Here is a 15,898-nt window from a genome sequence, read left to right on the forward strand (position 1 = left end):
CTATTTTTATTGAAATATCATCAGACAGTTTTATATATAGTACAGGAATTAGTGTTTTTAGTGTTGACGGAAAAGAGAGCTTTAATCCAGTGAGAAGTTATTCCCTATGCGAACAACCTTCGCTTGACGTCAATTCTAGATCTTTAAAATAGCAGCGATCGTAATTCTCCTTATGGGGCTTGTCAATCTGTCAATATCGTAAAAGTCTCTTTCGCCCATCGCCATGTGTCTCTCATGCGGGCGAGAGATTAATTTAGTAATTTGCCAGAAAGTGCGAGTGTGCTCACGTGAGCGGCACACGATTGACGGGAGTGTGAGTGCACCCGTACCCCCCTTAATATGTGTGGGCTTGTATTCTCCACAGAGAGGGCAAAGTAACTGCACACACACTCTCCGCAACCGGTTAATCGAAACCGATTCGACGGGGTCAGCCGAAAGTGGGAGTGAGATCCTCGAAAGGCAGCTCCATTATACACCACATACCGGTGGTTTATAACGCTGTTTTATTAACACAATGGGCCATTATCACCTGGCTGGCAGGTAGTTATCAGTTGGACGAAGCTCGCCCGGTGAATCAAGTTGAGCGCTTCGTGTTTCCTAACGCCAACGCCGACGTCGACTTCGCTGCCGCGGCCGGCTTCGCTGCTTAGTGAGCAAAAACAGAAACAGAATTATAAAAACGTTCAATTAGCCGCGGTAGTAAGTCATTACAGTGCCAACGCTCGTAGCGAAAGGAGCGAGTGAAAAGCTGCGAAAGAAAGTTTTCCATCGGCTGTGCGTGGAAAATTGGCCTGCGACAAAATCCATTAATGTGAGTGGTAAACCTAGACTCTAAGTTAGCAGAATTCCGCTGTGCCGTCTGTTCTGTGTTACTTCCCGCCTTTGTTTTTGTCCGCAAATTCGCTGAGTTGCAGTTAATTGGCCCCACTGCGAAAAAGAGTGTAAAAACCTTATTAAGAACGGGGATGTCAAAACAGCTGATTCGTATTTTTAAAAAGTTGTTTTTCTGTGAGTTTGCGCGTGTGTATTTGCGTTCGGCGTGAGGTGAGTGAGTTTCTGATTAAATCCACCAGCCAATTAAATCCACGAAATTAAAATATGTTTTAAAACCTCTGCCAGGCTAAAACGTTAACAAAGGCTAAAAAAACGAGTTAAGTAAGGCGAACAAAGGGTTCAGCTGTTAATTGTCAAGGAACTCGATTAAAGTGAATGATTTACGATCGCTAATGATGCGCTTTTTTGTGTAACCACACCGTTCACTCCCACTTAGATGTTTGTGAAGATTACAGAACCCTATTTACTTTTATTTCGAATCCCAATTCGATAGCCGACTCAAGTGCGAAAATGCGCGCCGATAAGCAGATAAGACCCCTTGAAACTCCCAGGTCCGCTGATCCAAACAGTTTCCCACTGCTGGAGAACGGCAAAAACAATGTTAAGAATCTGATAATGAGTGTTGCACTGCGGAAAAAATGTATGATATATAAAAAACACACTGCATTTGATTCAAAGTAAAAAGCCAACACAAGCACTTTGTTATTTACATATACTCGTATTTTATTTTAGACATTTTTAATGTTTAAAAAACAGTCGTACTGAACCCAAGTTTCCAAGTATACATGAAATTTAAAGCATACAAGTTCTGTATTTAGTTAGCCAAATGAAAGTTAAGCATTAGATGCCTGGGTTTTCCCGAGTGTGCAGCCACTCGGCCGAATCGAATGTGAATGTGAATGTGAGTTGAGGTTGAGTCTCGGGCCTGAACTTGAACTTGAAAAGCTGAATGCAAACACCACAAGCCAGTGAAAATGAAAATTGAAGTGGAACTGGAAATGTTGGCGGCAATTGGAACAAATAACGAATGGCATTAAAATAAATTAAGAGTAACCCATCCCCATTAAAATGCCAATCTACGGTTGTTTAAACCGCAGCACGGGTGGAAAATTTGCCATTGCCTTGTCACGGATCCGTCGTATAAGCGACGAAGGCTGGTTTATGGACCAGCGATAAGGCCCAATTATAGCATAATTAGGCAATCTGATACCAGATGCCTTGAATGCCGTTATGGCCGCATCTCAGTCAGCCGAAAAAGGGGTGAATGAAGTGTAATTAGCACGTGTTTTGGGCCCAGAGGAAGTATCTCGTTTCGAGTCCGTAGTTCGCATTGCCGTGCAATCTATGAGAGGTTCCACACTCAATGCTGGCTCTTAGATAAGCCTGTTTGATTTACGGCCATAGTCACCTCTCATGGCAACCTATTCGATGATTACCAACTCATTTCGGAAGAACTCGAACGACAGTCCGTCAATAAATCTGTCTAACGCGGTATTTATGAGCATGCGGTTTTTTCTACAAGTGGCCAGAAGTATTCTATTGGTCAATTCGAACTTTGGCAGCTTCTCCCTTTGCCCACTTATCTTGCCGAAATTTCCGACACTTCAGCAAATTTTTAGCGCCTCGGCGTACTTTTCAATCCGATTAAGAGGCGTTAGCGATAGCGATTAGATTCATAAATTTTTGTTGCCCCCATCCACTGCATTAAATATGACTTTGTGGCCACCCATAAATTTAGGGTTTTTACTATTATTTACTAATGCACTTTTAATGCCGGCCAAATGTAGCTATAAACTACAGACAACGAACAGTTGCGACACAATAAACAATTAGCAATAAAAGATTGCAATTTAAATTTATTACATTATTTATAGAGTTTTAGAAGCATGTGCTGGAGATCCCTAGAACCCCGGGGATTTTTCGCTTTTCATACAAAGTTGTTAGTTACCTATTATCGGACTTAAATTATTTTAATTTGCCGCGATTTATAGTATTTATAGCAATGAAAAGCTATATTTAGTGAGATCCGTGCCAGGAGTATGGCAACCATCGCTTTCGACTGCCTTCAGCGATCTGCGGTTGTTTAGCAGTCTTGAAATGCAAAATCATTCCGTCTAAGTTTGACAGTCCCAATGTTTACCCAAATGTCAGATTGCTAATTGTTTAAATTGATCAATATTTGTGACAGAAATGCGGCAAAGGAAACTCGAGATTTGCGCTACTATATTGAACGATCTTATTAAATAACCATAGAGATCACGTTTCTATTTTTGATCATTGGCTTATAAAAAGATAAGAAAAATTCTTGCTTTGTAATGGGCTAAATTATATAATAATTGCATTTACAAGGAAATATAATCTGATAAGGGCAAAAGGTAATACAGTAACAAAGGGAACGAGGCATACATTTTTCATGCCATTGTATTTAAATTAAATGGTGCAAGTGTTAGAATTTGTTCAACTTTCAACGTATAAATCTACAGCATTGAACCAAGCTTGTCTTTCTTACGAAATCAAGCTTAGATTATGGAGATATTTAATCATTTCTTCTCTAATTAATTGCTTACTTGACTTGTTTATAGTGCTATTTTTGTTTGCTACACTTTGACATTCATAACAGCCAAATTAAGCCATTGTGTGGGCTCAATTTCTAAGAAATCTGCGCAAACAAAACACGGGGAGAGCAGGTTGCTCAGACGGCTTATGAAACTTTCCAAAAACGTTTTTTGGGGCTGCTCTGACGTTCGAACAGTTTGAACAACAATTAAAATGCGGCTCACACAAAAACTCGAGTGCGCAACTGAGGTTTTGTTATATTGACTTGAGTTTTTTTTTAATTTAATTAAATGTAGAATCAAAGCGCTGTTATAATCAGTTTACTCGGAATTTGCCTCGCGAAACCCCGTAACCAGTTTCGTAAAAAGGGAAACATTGTCTTGATTTTCGGTAGTTTGCCGCAGAGGGAAACAAGCGTAAAGTTAATAAACACATTACATCATCAGGGAGCCGAAATTGTCAATATGTGAGTGGATAAGCTCCGAACGAGATAAGTAGAGCTGTAAGGTTAATTACGTTGCGAGTGTGCGATATAAATGCAAATATTAAACTAGCCTTGCCATGCGGCACATGAAAAAAGCAGACAAGGCCTCCTCGCAGAACTGGCTAAAAAATCAGCTGGCAAACTGTACCCCAGACCGATCGGGGCTAACGATAAATTATATACATATAATATTCGCCAAATCACGGTATCAAATATTTAATCGCCGGTCGCTGTTAACTGGGAAAACGTGCGTAGGGAGACTGACTCGTGAGATCTCGAAATCAAATGTCAAACTCGACAAACTCGGGATGACGGTGGACTTTTTCGCATTCGGCGACACTTAGCGTTTGCCTAACCAATTGAAGCCGATAGCCTGCTAAATTTATCAAACTAATTTGTTTACCGCTCTCTGCTTTCAGATTAACAACTTGATCTGCCGATCTGTGATCTGCTATCTGCTATCTGCGATCCGCCAGCCAGCCAGAAAAGCGGGGAAGCTGCTGGAGAAGTGAAGGGACATCGGCATCCGTATCCCCGAAGAGCAAAAGCGAGTGTCAACAAGCCCGGCGAAACGGCGAATAAATCGTGCAAACAGCAGACAGCAGACAACAGACGTCTGACTGGGACCCAGTCCGAACCTGAATCGGGGCTTATTTAAAGGCCCGCTGCCCGCTGTCTGTCAATCAGAACAAATCAAGCTGCCGGCGGCAGCAGATCGCGAGTGAAGAAACCCGAAGAAAGCGGCCGTAGATCCAGAAGAATCTCCAGCTGAAGATAATTGTGCAAATATCGTATCGGTGGGGCAAATACCCCGACGTCTTCTTGCTTACAAAAGTTCGACTGCAAATACTCCCGTGCAATTACACCCCCGCAGAAAGTTTGCTTTCTGCATTGTTGCAGTATTGTGATATTTAAACGCGCCACCTGCAGCGTCGTAATCAATTTGTTTTAACACTCTGTGTTTAACCTGAACAAAGCCCTTAAAGCCATAAAACCCGCACAACACAATAATCAAGATGTCTGCGTCAAAGGAGGCCATTTGTGCGAGCACCGAGAAGGATCTGCAGAAGCCAGCTCTTGGTGAGTTTTCTTTAGATATAATATACTCTATATGTCCTAGAAAGGCGAGTGTGGGAGCGTGCCAAATGTCACAAACAAGCGGTGTTACATTTACTAATTGTAGTCGAGATAAATCACAACTGTCACTTACAGCTAAGATAATTCCCAATTGTTATTGCCCTCTTTGTTTGGCAATTATCAAGGGACTGTTAGGGATGTGACAAAAACATCATAAATACAAAGACCAATAAAAACTAAACCATAAAATTAGAGTAGTATTTTATATAGAAATTATTTTATACCTCAATAATAGATCTAGTCTATCAGAATAGAATTTCTTATTTTAATTAATAAACCTTTTAAAATCTTCGATAAGTACATTCATTCAAAAGTAGAAAATCTTCACTTACCCTAGGAAATAGAACAACCCAGTTATTAACTTCTTGAACCTTATTCGACTAAACATGAATATCAGGAAGTAATTTGTATACCATAATTGATTCAAAGTTAATCTCAGTAATATGCATATACCTACGCCTCAGCTTTCTTTTCTTTCGAACAATTATCCGCTCGGTTTGTAATCCATATGATGCACACCCCAAGTCTATGATTTCAGTCGCCTGGTAATTGCCCCATTTATTGCAAATGACAATTCACTCGGCTGTGTGTCTCAAGCGCTGAGCCATATAATTCATATTTATCAGTTGCTCGAGCTGCTAAGCAAATTAACAATACAAAACCTGAACAGAAAACGTGAGCTATTTCGCAATCGTTAAACTCAAAAATTACACTTGAAGTCGATTGAATGGGCTTCTCATTGCTTCTCCGGGAATCCACTTGATTTAAATAAACGAAATCCGCCCGAAAATGGACGAGAAGGTTGCCGCTAAACGGAAGTTATTTGTTATGCAACGAAAATGAGGACAAAAATAAAATCCATTAATAACAAGAGTCGCCAATGCGTGAGCCAAATTCTCAATTAACGTGTGATTCCCGAATCACTTTCGTGTTTAGCACAGGAAAACTTTATGAATATCTGATACTTTATTTTAAAAAATTAGCAAAATTTCCAACAACAAAGTAATTCAATATGAACAGAAAGCAGGTTGTAGGTGTATAATTATGTGTAATTTTATTCGCATTTTTAATTCAGTAAACATTTTAATAAAGCGGAATATTTTATACATTTTTTACACAGTTGAGTCAACAATGCCCAACTGTTTTTGTCTAATTTGCCTATTATTTTGCCATTTGTGGACCGGCCAAGTGGTTTGTTTACGTTGTCTTTGCCTTCCTGAAATATTTTACTCAGAAGTCATCTGCTCGACTCTTGACACAGTTTGTTTGAGTTCCCGTTTTACCTTTTTCATAGCTAAGTAGCGTGGTTTCAACCAACCAAAACCGGTTACCGGTAAAGGCCCGAAAGTGCAAAAAACAAACTAGCCAAAAAAAAACAGAGCTATAAATCGCACAAATCGCAGCAAATGCCAAATACAGTACGTGTTTATAACTGAGCAAATGAACTCTGCAAGGCGGGGTGTTAAAACTTGTTTTCTCCCGATATTCGCGATATTCGCGGCTAAGGTCATCGGGGGAAATGCATTCGCCTTGAGATTCCGGCGAGCACTTTTCCCTTTTTACTTTCATTAGCGATTGCAGAGTCATTTTAGCTTGTCGTGTCGGGAATGGCGAAATGAGAGCGATTTTCGGTCTGGCAGCTTGCCGAGTTTTTCAGCAAGTCGCTGGCTTTTGGCCCTGATATTGACTTTTGAATGGGTGACCCTCTGGTTTTGTCATCTAGCGACATTCCACTGGTTAATTGGACGCTACCGTGAATACATTATCTATTCAATTTCCCAGGCGACGCCTCCGCAGTTTGTGGCTCGCAAAAACACCCAGTAATTTAACAATAGGGCGGCAGAGTATGAAATCAGCGACCTGTTCAGCGATCCGCTCGACTGGAGCCCCATATCCGTTCTATATTTCCAGGGGACATATCTAGTATATAGACGAGTATAGCATCGTTGCCGTTGACGTCTCGGGGCATTGTCGTAATCCGATTTGCGGCCCATCTCACTGCAACTTGCTAAATTGAAAAATTGCTCTTACAAAGTAGGTTTAAATGTTAATGGGAGCAAGGGAGATGGCAAACACTATAAACTTTTCAATTTGGACAGTTGAAATTCTTTTTTTTTTTAAGATCGTGACTTTGCGACGTTTCGCAGAATAGTATTTAATTTTTTTGTGCACTTTTTTATTTGCGACAGTGAGTGGCATGCGAATTACTCATCTCATCTCTTGAGTGTGCTTGCTACTATTTTTATGTAGATTACAATTACCACGAAAATAGACGAGACATTCATTCACAGAGTGATATCTACCGCTTTACCTGCAAAAAGGGAAGCCGAAATAGAAATTACGGAGCAATTAACCCAATGCCACAGTGGCGACTAGCTGAATTGGAACCATCTGATAAAGGTGGGCAAATAATCTCGGATTGTCATCGGTCTGACCTTCTGGGAAAACAAAGCCCTCCATTTTTATAGCCGACAAATATTTGCGGTACTCTTTTGCACCTTTCAAGATACCCGATACTAGGAACCCGCAAACGGCGACAAGTATTCGCTGTTTATGTTTAAATTGAGCTGAAAGCCAAATAAACGTCAATTGTGCTTTATTATTGTGGCTGTCTGTGCAAAACAGAGGCTTTTGTATGGCCAGAATTCCCCAGAATGCTCTCACGCAATTATTCATTTACAACTCAATCGGAGAAGAAAGCAGAGTTCCAAAGAAATCCCTGAAAAGTAGTTAATTTTAATACTTACGTAAATTCACGTTACGTTACGCTGAAGCTCACCCCAAAAGCAGGCAACGAAAACGTAACGAAAGCTTGTAGACTCCATGTAGAGTATATGTAAAATAGTTAACTCATTAGTTACCCATAAACAATTATCAATAAAAATATATTCTATCTTGTTGCTGAACAAAAATAGATCGTAATAGTTGGCAGATGAAAATGAAAAATCACTTAATTGCTCGGGGCGCGCACAACTGTACCGCGGCATGACCATAAAGTATTCCATTAGAGGATTTGCCAAAAATACACCTACATACACTTAAATAATTAGAATATGGTATGCATCAAACATGACACTGTGAATGGCTTCTCTTTTTTGTCACGAGAGCCCCGTAGACACGCTCAGGCCAGCTGACCATAATTAACACAAAGGGGAACCATAAAAAAGAGGAATGGAAGTGAAAGGGGCTTTAACTATGTTGTTTGCGAATATCTCCAGCATTTCGACTTGTTGATCAGATATCGCCAGGAAAGTTTGTAAAATATATTTATAAAAAAGCATTAAAAACAAGTGTATTTTTAATGCCTTCAGACCATTAATTTTTATGGTATATTAACCAGTTTTAACCTCTGAAAAAATATTCCTCATCTTAGCTTTAGATAGAAAAATAAAAGAACATTCCCACGTCGCTGCGATCGTATCGCATTGGCAAATTGAACTTGTGAGCGGAGACAGGCGACAAACACGTGTCGGTTTCAGCCGGCGGCAAATTTCTGAGCGGGCTTCGCCATCAACGCACACACACACACACTATTAAACGAATATAAGTTAAACACTTGTGCGATTCAAGCGTGACTGTAGCTATTTTTACAGTTTCAACTTTGGTCTCGCTCTGCGGTTTGTTGAAAAAATAAATAATGACAAAACCAAAACAATAGGGGAAATGGTGAGCGGTATTGCTCAGTCTTGTGGGCTATGTAAAAATTAGCAACAACTTGTCAAAGCGATTAAATAGAGTATATATTTTGGCGTGACCAGTAATTACTCAGAAAATATATTGTGCACCTCATGGGGGCGCCTCCATTTGGTTGCGTCGCACTTCTATGACTTCATCCCGAGTCCATAGGCGTATTTGCATGCGTCTCTGCCATTTGTTTTTACTAGGGATGGTTGGATTTAAATTATAGCTTGAGTATTACATTTAGGATTTATATTGCTTATAAAATACAAGAGATGATCCTTAAATGTATAAAGTGTACTAGTTTATGAACCAAATTAAATGAAACAAATATTCGATTTCAAAACACTTAAAGGCACCGCTTTAAGTGTACTAGGGATATATATTTTTAGCAATTTTTCCGATTTCCCAACAAGCATTCCCGGTGTTACCGTAATCACTTAGCTCTGAATATTTTAGGCAGCGCGTGTACTTCGTCTTCCATGTGCCGAAAGTCACGAGATGTGAATGTGTGCCGTGCTTACGTCCGCCCGATATAATTAGACATATATACTATAGGAGGTGATTCGACCGATGTCTTTGACTTTGGTACCCGGCTGAAAAGTTGACTCTATCAATTGACATCAATCGGCGGGTTCGAAATGATGCATTATGCAGGGGAGACTTTTCCACCGCCTCGCTTAATTAGTCGAAATCTGAACACTAAAACTGATGTAATCACCCAGCGGCGGAGAGAGCGACGCCGGCGCAGAACCAAACCACACATTCGTACAGTCCTACATCGTTCTATATCCGAACCCAACAGCCGCAGATATACTCGCATATTGCGAACCCACGGCAGTTTATAAATGAAGGCGGCGCAACAGTTGGCGCTCAGTAGAAAAAGCTGAAAGCAACAAGCGGGAGCAGAATTACCCACTCAGTTGACCGTTCAACGTCGGAGGCAGAGCACATTTGTCCATCGAATTATCGCTAGTTTTCCTCGTTCCTACCTCTGAGTTTCCCAGCCCGCGATATGTTTCGGTCTTCAGCCGGCCAAGTCGAGAGATAGACAATGAAATGGTTTAAGCGTGTGCGCAAAAAGTCTTGAAATCGAGGAAAACCGAACTAGAAAATATCAAATTTATTTAAGTTAAGTGTGGCTTCGAGCAAAATGCCTTTCCGTCGCAGCAGTCTGAACCATCGGCATCGCGATGGCCATGTTTTGGTGTGGAATCAGAGGAATCTCCATGAATCACTGGAGCAACAGCCGCAGAGTAAGATAAAGTTAACCAGAACAAGAGTCTAGAAATGAATATAATTTAAAATAAGAAGTGAAATAATACATTTTTGAAATGTTTTTATAGTGAGTCGATAGATTCTTTTAATCTTTCATATTTGTTCTTACCATTCCCTCGCTTTCTTCTCCTTATTTATTTTATGACCACTCTGCGTATGCGTAATATTAAGGGTAGCAGTTTGTTGTTAGGCGGCGTTCGCCCTCTAAACACACACTTTTCCACTGGCAGACCGGTTTTTTCCCCTTGGACTGTTTCGCGCGATATACACGTGCTTCTCCCCGTCGCCAGATTGCTGGCAACGAAAGCAAACGCGGCGATTGTGCAACACGAGATGTTGCTGAGGAATGGGGGGAAAACAGGGAAAAAAGCGAGCAAATCGCGCGATTAAACGCTGCGTGAGCAAAAATAAACGGCTAGCGAACGGCAATATTTTTAAAATTAATTTGAAATCAGCAATATTGCGGTTTCAGGCTATTGTTTATGTCGTAGCCTTTTTTTTGTGAATTATGGCCAACTAAATTCCAGGGAATCTGTCGGGTTATTGAACAGAAAATGCTTGTGGAGCATATTTTGATTTTCCACAAGGTGGTGGGCAAAGTTCATTAGTTTTGAAAGTAAATTGGCTCAATTATTTCTGCTAGCTGGCAGCCTTGAACTTTCTATGCGTCACCGACTAATTAAACCACAAAAACCCCAATCCCAAAAACACAACTGTACTGGCAGCTGGAATTCTGAGTAACCTCACGTGTTGCACGGCCGTGAAAATTGCTAGAAATGCCGGCGTTCACGTTTGACAAATGACACAAATGGCACTTAAAAACTACAAACACACCCAACCAAACGTAAACAATTGCTTCATCGTAATAATAAAACGCGATCGCGGAATATGAGTCGCAGGCAATAAAATCGAATAAACAGAGGGGTGGAAATTACGAATGGCAAATTGGAGATTGCTGGATAAATCAGTTATGGCATATTGTAATACAATAAATTGTTGTTTTTGGATTGATAATGAATGAAACTAATAGAATTAGGTTTACAAAATCTGACACATATTTTCTCTTCGTAGAATCTTCAGAATGTTCTCCGATAATCTTTGCGTCATCTAGCAGAGAATCTTATCTCGTGCGAGCAACGAACCTTGAGCTAAGCAAACCCAGTCAAGATTATATCTTCATATCTCGCTTTTGGCCCCGATACATTCGGGTTATTTCTGCATTTCCGAAGCAAATAATTGGCCGGCTAGCATTTATAGTTGTTGACACGATTTCCGTCTGTCTTAGATTAATTATTCTGTGTTTGCTTTTTGCTCGCTGACGCATGCACTAAATGCAAAAAATAAATCAGTTTGTAAATTCTCTAAGAGGTTTATTTTGCCTCGGGGGCTCTATTTTTAATGAGTAATTTTACTGATTTATATTTTCTCTGTTCTTTCATTTTGTAGGATTCTTTGCAACCCGGTACTTTGTGACGTTTATGCTTTTCCTGGGCATGGCCAATGCCTATGTGATGCGCACCAACATGTCGGTGGCCATTGTGGCCATGGTCAACCACACGGCCATTAAGACCGGTGACGAGGAGTACGATGACGAGTGCGGCGATCGGGATATACCAATTGTAAGTTGGCCTTAAAAGCATAGAATTCTCAGTGCCATTTACTAATGAGTTTCTCTTTGTTTCCTTGTTGTAGGACGATTCCCAGGATGGCGAGTTCCCCTGGAGCTCCGCTCTGCAGGGCTACATTCTGTCCTCGTTCTTCTACGGCTATGTGATCACCCAGATTCCCTTCGGCATTCTGGCCAAGAAGTACGGCTCTATGCGTTTCCTGGGCTATGGAATGCTGATCAACTCGGTGTTCGCCTTTTTGGTTCCCGTGGCTGCCCGCGAAGGAGGAGTTTGGGGTCTGTGTGTGGTGCGTTTCATCCAGGGCTTGGGTGAGGGTCCCATTGTGCCCTGCACCCACGCCATGTTGGCCAAGTGGATTCCCCCCAACGAGAGATCTCGAATGGGTGCTGCCGTCTATGCGGGTGCTCAGTTTGGAACCATCATCTCGATGCCACTCTCCGGTTTGCTGGCTGAATACGGTTTCGATGGCGGCTGGCCATCGATCTTCTATGTGTTCGGCATCGTGGGAACCGTGTGGTCCGTCGCCTTCCTGATCTTTGTCTACGAGGACCCCTCTTCGCATCCCAAGATCGATGAGCGCGAGAAGAAATACATCAACGATGCGCTCTGGGGCACTGATGTGGTCAAGGTGGGTTTGCTGGTACTCTTTTTGTTTATTAGCAGATTAACTAATGTTTTTCCCTTCTTTTTGTAGAGCCCTCCCATTCCCTTCAAGGCCATCATCAAGTCGCTGCCCTTCTACGCCATTCTGTTTGCCCACATGGGTCACAACTACGGCTACGAGACTCTGATGACCGAGTTGCCCACTTACATGAAACAGGTGCTCCGCTTCTCCCTGAAGTCCAACGGTCTCCTCAGCTCCCTGCCCTACTTGGCCATGTGGCTGTTCTCGATGTTCATCTCGGTGATCGCCGATTGGATGATCACTTCCAAGAGATTCACGCACACGGCCACCAGGAAGCTGATCAACAGCATTGGCCAGTACGGTCCTGGAATCGCCTTGATTGCCGCTTCCTACACGGGCTGCGATCGAGCTCTGACCTTGGCCATCCTCACCATCGGAGTGGGTCTGAATGGAGGCATTTACTCCGGTTTCAAGATCAACCACTTGGACCTTACCCCGCGCTTCGCTGGCTTCCTGATGTCGATCACGAATTGCTCGGCCAACTTGGCTGGTCTGCTGGCACCCATTGTTGCAGGAAACCTCATCTCGGATCCAAGCAAGGTGAGTTTTGAACTTATTCAAAACCTTTCCTCAACTTACTTATGTAACTTTTGTGTTTTACAGCCCTTGATGGGTCAGTGGCAGATCGTGTTCTTCATCGCCGCCTTTGTGTACATCATCTGCGGTACCTTCTATAACATCTTTGGCTCTGGAGAGCGCCAGTACTGGGACAACCCAGAGGATGATGAGCAGAAGCCGGCGCTCCAAACCACCAGCACCACCACTCCGCAGAGGCTGAGCAACGGCAGCTCGGCGCCACCGGCAATATCCAGCTCCTAGAAACCCAGAAGACCGTAGTATTAGCCGTAGTTGTCCGTATACTATATACTATTAAAAAACGTAGTTTAGTCCTTGTTTTAGTTACCTAATTGCTAAGCCAAAACTTGTTAATATCGATAGTTAGCCTTTGATGTATTCCTATACCTCTGCATTAACGCCGCTAAAAAAGACAGCATTCTTCCAATTGTAAATAAATTGGGAACTCAAAAGCGAACCCACACCAAATCGAGCACAAATCGTCAACTATAGTTAGGGAAATCGAGGTCTACCATTGCAAATGCGTAGCTTTCTTATCTTATTGTGATAGCGACAGAGTTTAGTTCTCTCACTGATTCGTTCTGAAATTAAATGATCCGCTCAAGCGAACATTGTTAAGCAAGCAACCAAATGTATGAAAACCATTAAAAACTATTAGTTTAAGGAACAACAAAAACATGAAAATTTATTTGGGTTGGATAGGGGGAAATTTCTTATGAATCAGAAATTGAAAAATAATAATTATAGATTTTATAAACAACATAATCTTATAACCCTATGTTTATGTAAGAACTTAAATCATATTAAACATACTAAATATTTTAAACAATACAACATAATACAATGCACATACATACAAATCTACATTTCTCTACTTCCATTTTTTTTGCATTTATTTTTTTGAGCACAGTTGTAATTCATTGAAACAAGAAAGTCGCCACTTATGTAGGCCATATTTTCTTTAACAAAGATAGCTTTAAAAAAGAGTTCTCTTAGACCCAACTTAAAGCAACCCTGAAATTTATTGTGGGTGTTACTTTACCCTTGAATACTAATTCGTAAATAATAAGCACTTGTCAGGATATCAAGTGCAGCCATCTCTTGTGTCCCGTATTTAAATGCCCTCTACGAAGCAGAAGTCTTCAGTTGGCGGGTCAAATGGGTCACGAAGAGGAGCTGAAACCGGAGCAAGTGGATCTGAAAGTATCTCCCTTTGTGGGATCCCTTCGGCGGACTTGGAACGACTTTTGTGTCACCAGCAGTATCCATGGATTGAGATACACCCGCGATGAAGACACCAACAGAATAGTGCATCTCGTGTGGCTGCTGATCTCGCTGGTTATGTTCACCTGCGCTGTTGTTATGGCGCACACCTTCTACTTGGACTATCGCAGCAGTCCAACGCGAATGAATGTGGAAAGTGACAGCACTCCAGTCAGCATTCTTCACTTTCCACCGGTCACCATTTGCCCAGATGCCCTTTTCAACATGCAAAAGTCTGAGGCTTTCCTTACAACTGTGTAGGTTTACATGATTTATCAAAAAAAATATACAATATTTGAACTCAATATTTTAATTATGGCAGCCAACTCCCTCAAGGATCTGATTTACGAACCATTCTTAGGAAACTTCACATTTTCTACGGTTTTATGCTGGATGATGAACGTTACACTGGCGATGAAATCGATCTAATGGAGTCCTTACTCTCCCTCAACAACCTCACAATTCAACAGCTGGTGGAACATCTGCGTTGGAACTGTGATGAAATCCTGTATCGCTGTAGATTCAATGGTGATATAGTGGATTGTTCAACGATTTTTCAGCTGTCCAAGACTTTTTTCGGACACTGTTGTTCATTTAATTTGCGACAAAAGGGGTTGGTATTAATTTGAATTTGTATTAATTTGTACAGTTTCTAAATCCGCGTCTTAAAGTCTCAACTTCACTGCACGGAAAGCTATTGGAAGCCAAAAATATGGCCTTTCCATGGTCCTAAGGCTAAAAGACGACAAGTATGATCCAGTACAGTCGTTGTCTTATGGCGTAAAGGTGCTCATCCAAGAAGCAGACGCTTTTCCCAGTGCCCATTCTGTTTCTAAATTTGCGGCCTTCAACACCGAAACTTTTGCTGCCCTTAGACCCCAGGAAACATTTTGTTCGGCAGCTGTGAAAGCACTGAATATTGAGGAGAGGAACTGCGTTTTCCAGAAGGAGTTTCCCCTGAAATATTTTCCAGATTATGTCTACCCAAATTGCGAACTGAATTGTAGGGTCACAAACATGGTCAAGTTCTGTGGCTGTCACACTTACTTTTTTGACTTTAATCGCACAAGAGATCGGATTTGTACTTTCAGAGATATTCCCTGTCTGGTGGATAACTTTTGTGAGTCATTAATATACCATACCATATAATAGAATTAAACTTTTCCCATTCAGCGGACATAATTACAAGGAAGAGAAGTACCCAATGTTATTGTCCACTTACCTGTGAACACTTTGATTATGATGTGCAGATATCAAAATTTCCCCTTCAACTTAACATGCCAGTGGCGGATAAGTTTTAGTGAATATACCAGGAGTTTCCCAATGCCATTGCCTTTTAAATAATCTTTTATTTCAGCTCTGGTTTGGCTGAAAACGATGGCATATTGCATGTTTTTATTAACTCCTTCAGCTATCGTCGCCTTCGGCGTGACTTGCTTTCCAATATGGTGACTCTAGTTTGTAAGTTAATAGCCCTCCTCAAATTTATTTTTCTCACCTAATTTACTCATCTCACCTTGCAGCTAACTTGGGAAGTGCTTTTAGTCTTTTTGTAGGCATGAGCATGCTCTCAGTTGTCGAGATCATCTATTATTTCTCAGTTATTCTTCGCAAAAACTACATTATGGAATGTGAAACTCGGAGTAAAATGCTTGGTAAGAAGCCAAAGTTCGCCTGGCCCAAAGCAAATGAGACTCACAGTCAACACCAGAAATCAGTTTTCATAATTCACAAGTCGTAATCAGTGGCAGAATGCAAAAAATATTGTCATAAATTAGA

The 15,898-nt window shown here is 41.3% G+C and overlaps 2 protein-coding genes across 3 annotated transcripts; both read left to right on the top strand.

Moving 5' to 3' along the window:
• Positions 1–705: 705 nt before the first annotated feature.
• On the top strand, positions 706–13,720 carry LOC108090534 (putative inorganic phosphate cotransporter). Of its 2 annotated transcripts, XM_017189262.2 has the most exons (6): positions 706–811; positions 4,294–4,954; positions 11,414–11,586; positions 11,660–12,223; positions 12,290–12,820; positions 12,884–13,720. In XM_017189262.2, the coding sequence occupies exons 2-6, from the start codon at positions 4,891–4,893 to the stop codon at positions 13,097–13,099; spliced, it is 1,548 nt and encodes a 515-aa protein (XP_017044751.1). In that variant the 5' UTR covers positions 706–811; positions 4,294–4,890; the 3' UTR covers positions 13,100–13,720. The 2 variants fall into 2 exon arrangements, with proteins under 2 accessions (XP_017044751.1, XP_017044750.1); XM_017189261.2 differs by lacking the exons at positions 706–811; positions 4,294–4,954 and adding an exon at positions 9,574–9,945.
• A 294-nt stretch (positions 13,721–14,014) lies between these two features.
• On the top strand, positions 14,015–15,860 carry LOC108090341 (sodium channel protein Nach). Its single transcript, XM_017188957.1, has 6 exons — positions 14,015–14,376; positions 14,442–14,732; positions 14,791–15,239; positions 15,293–15,419; positions 15,477–15,580; positions 15,643–15,860. Exons 1-6 carry the CDS (start codon positions 14,015–14,017, stop codon positions 15,858–15,860), a joined length of 1,551 nt encoding a protein of 516 aa, XP_017044446.1.
• The last annotated feature ends 38 nt before the right edge of the window (positions 15,861–15,898 follow it).

The sequence above is a fragment of the Drosophila ficusphila genome, unplaced genomic scaffold (genome assembly GCF_018152265.1).
Source record: "Drosophila ficusphila isolate 14025-0441.05 unplaced genomic scaffold, ASM1815226v1 contig_414, whole genome shotgun sequence".
In the NCBI taxonomy this organism is placed as follows: domain Eukaryota; kingdom Metazoa; phylum Arthropoda; class Insecta; order Diptera; family Drosophilidae; genus Drosophila; species Drosophila ficusphila.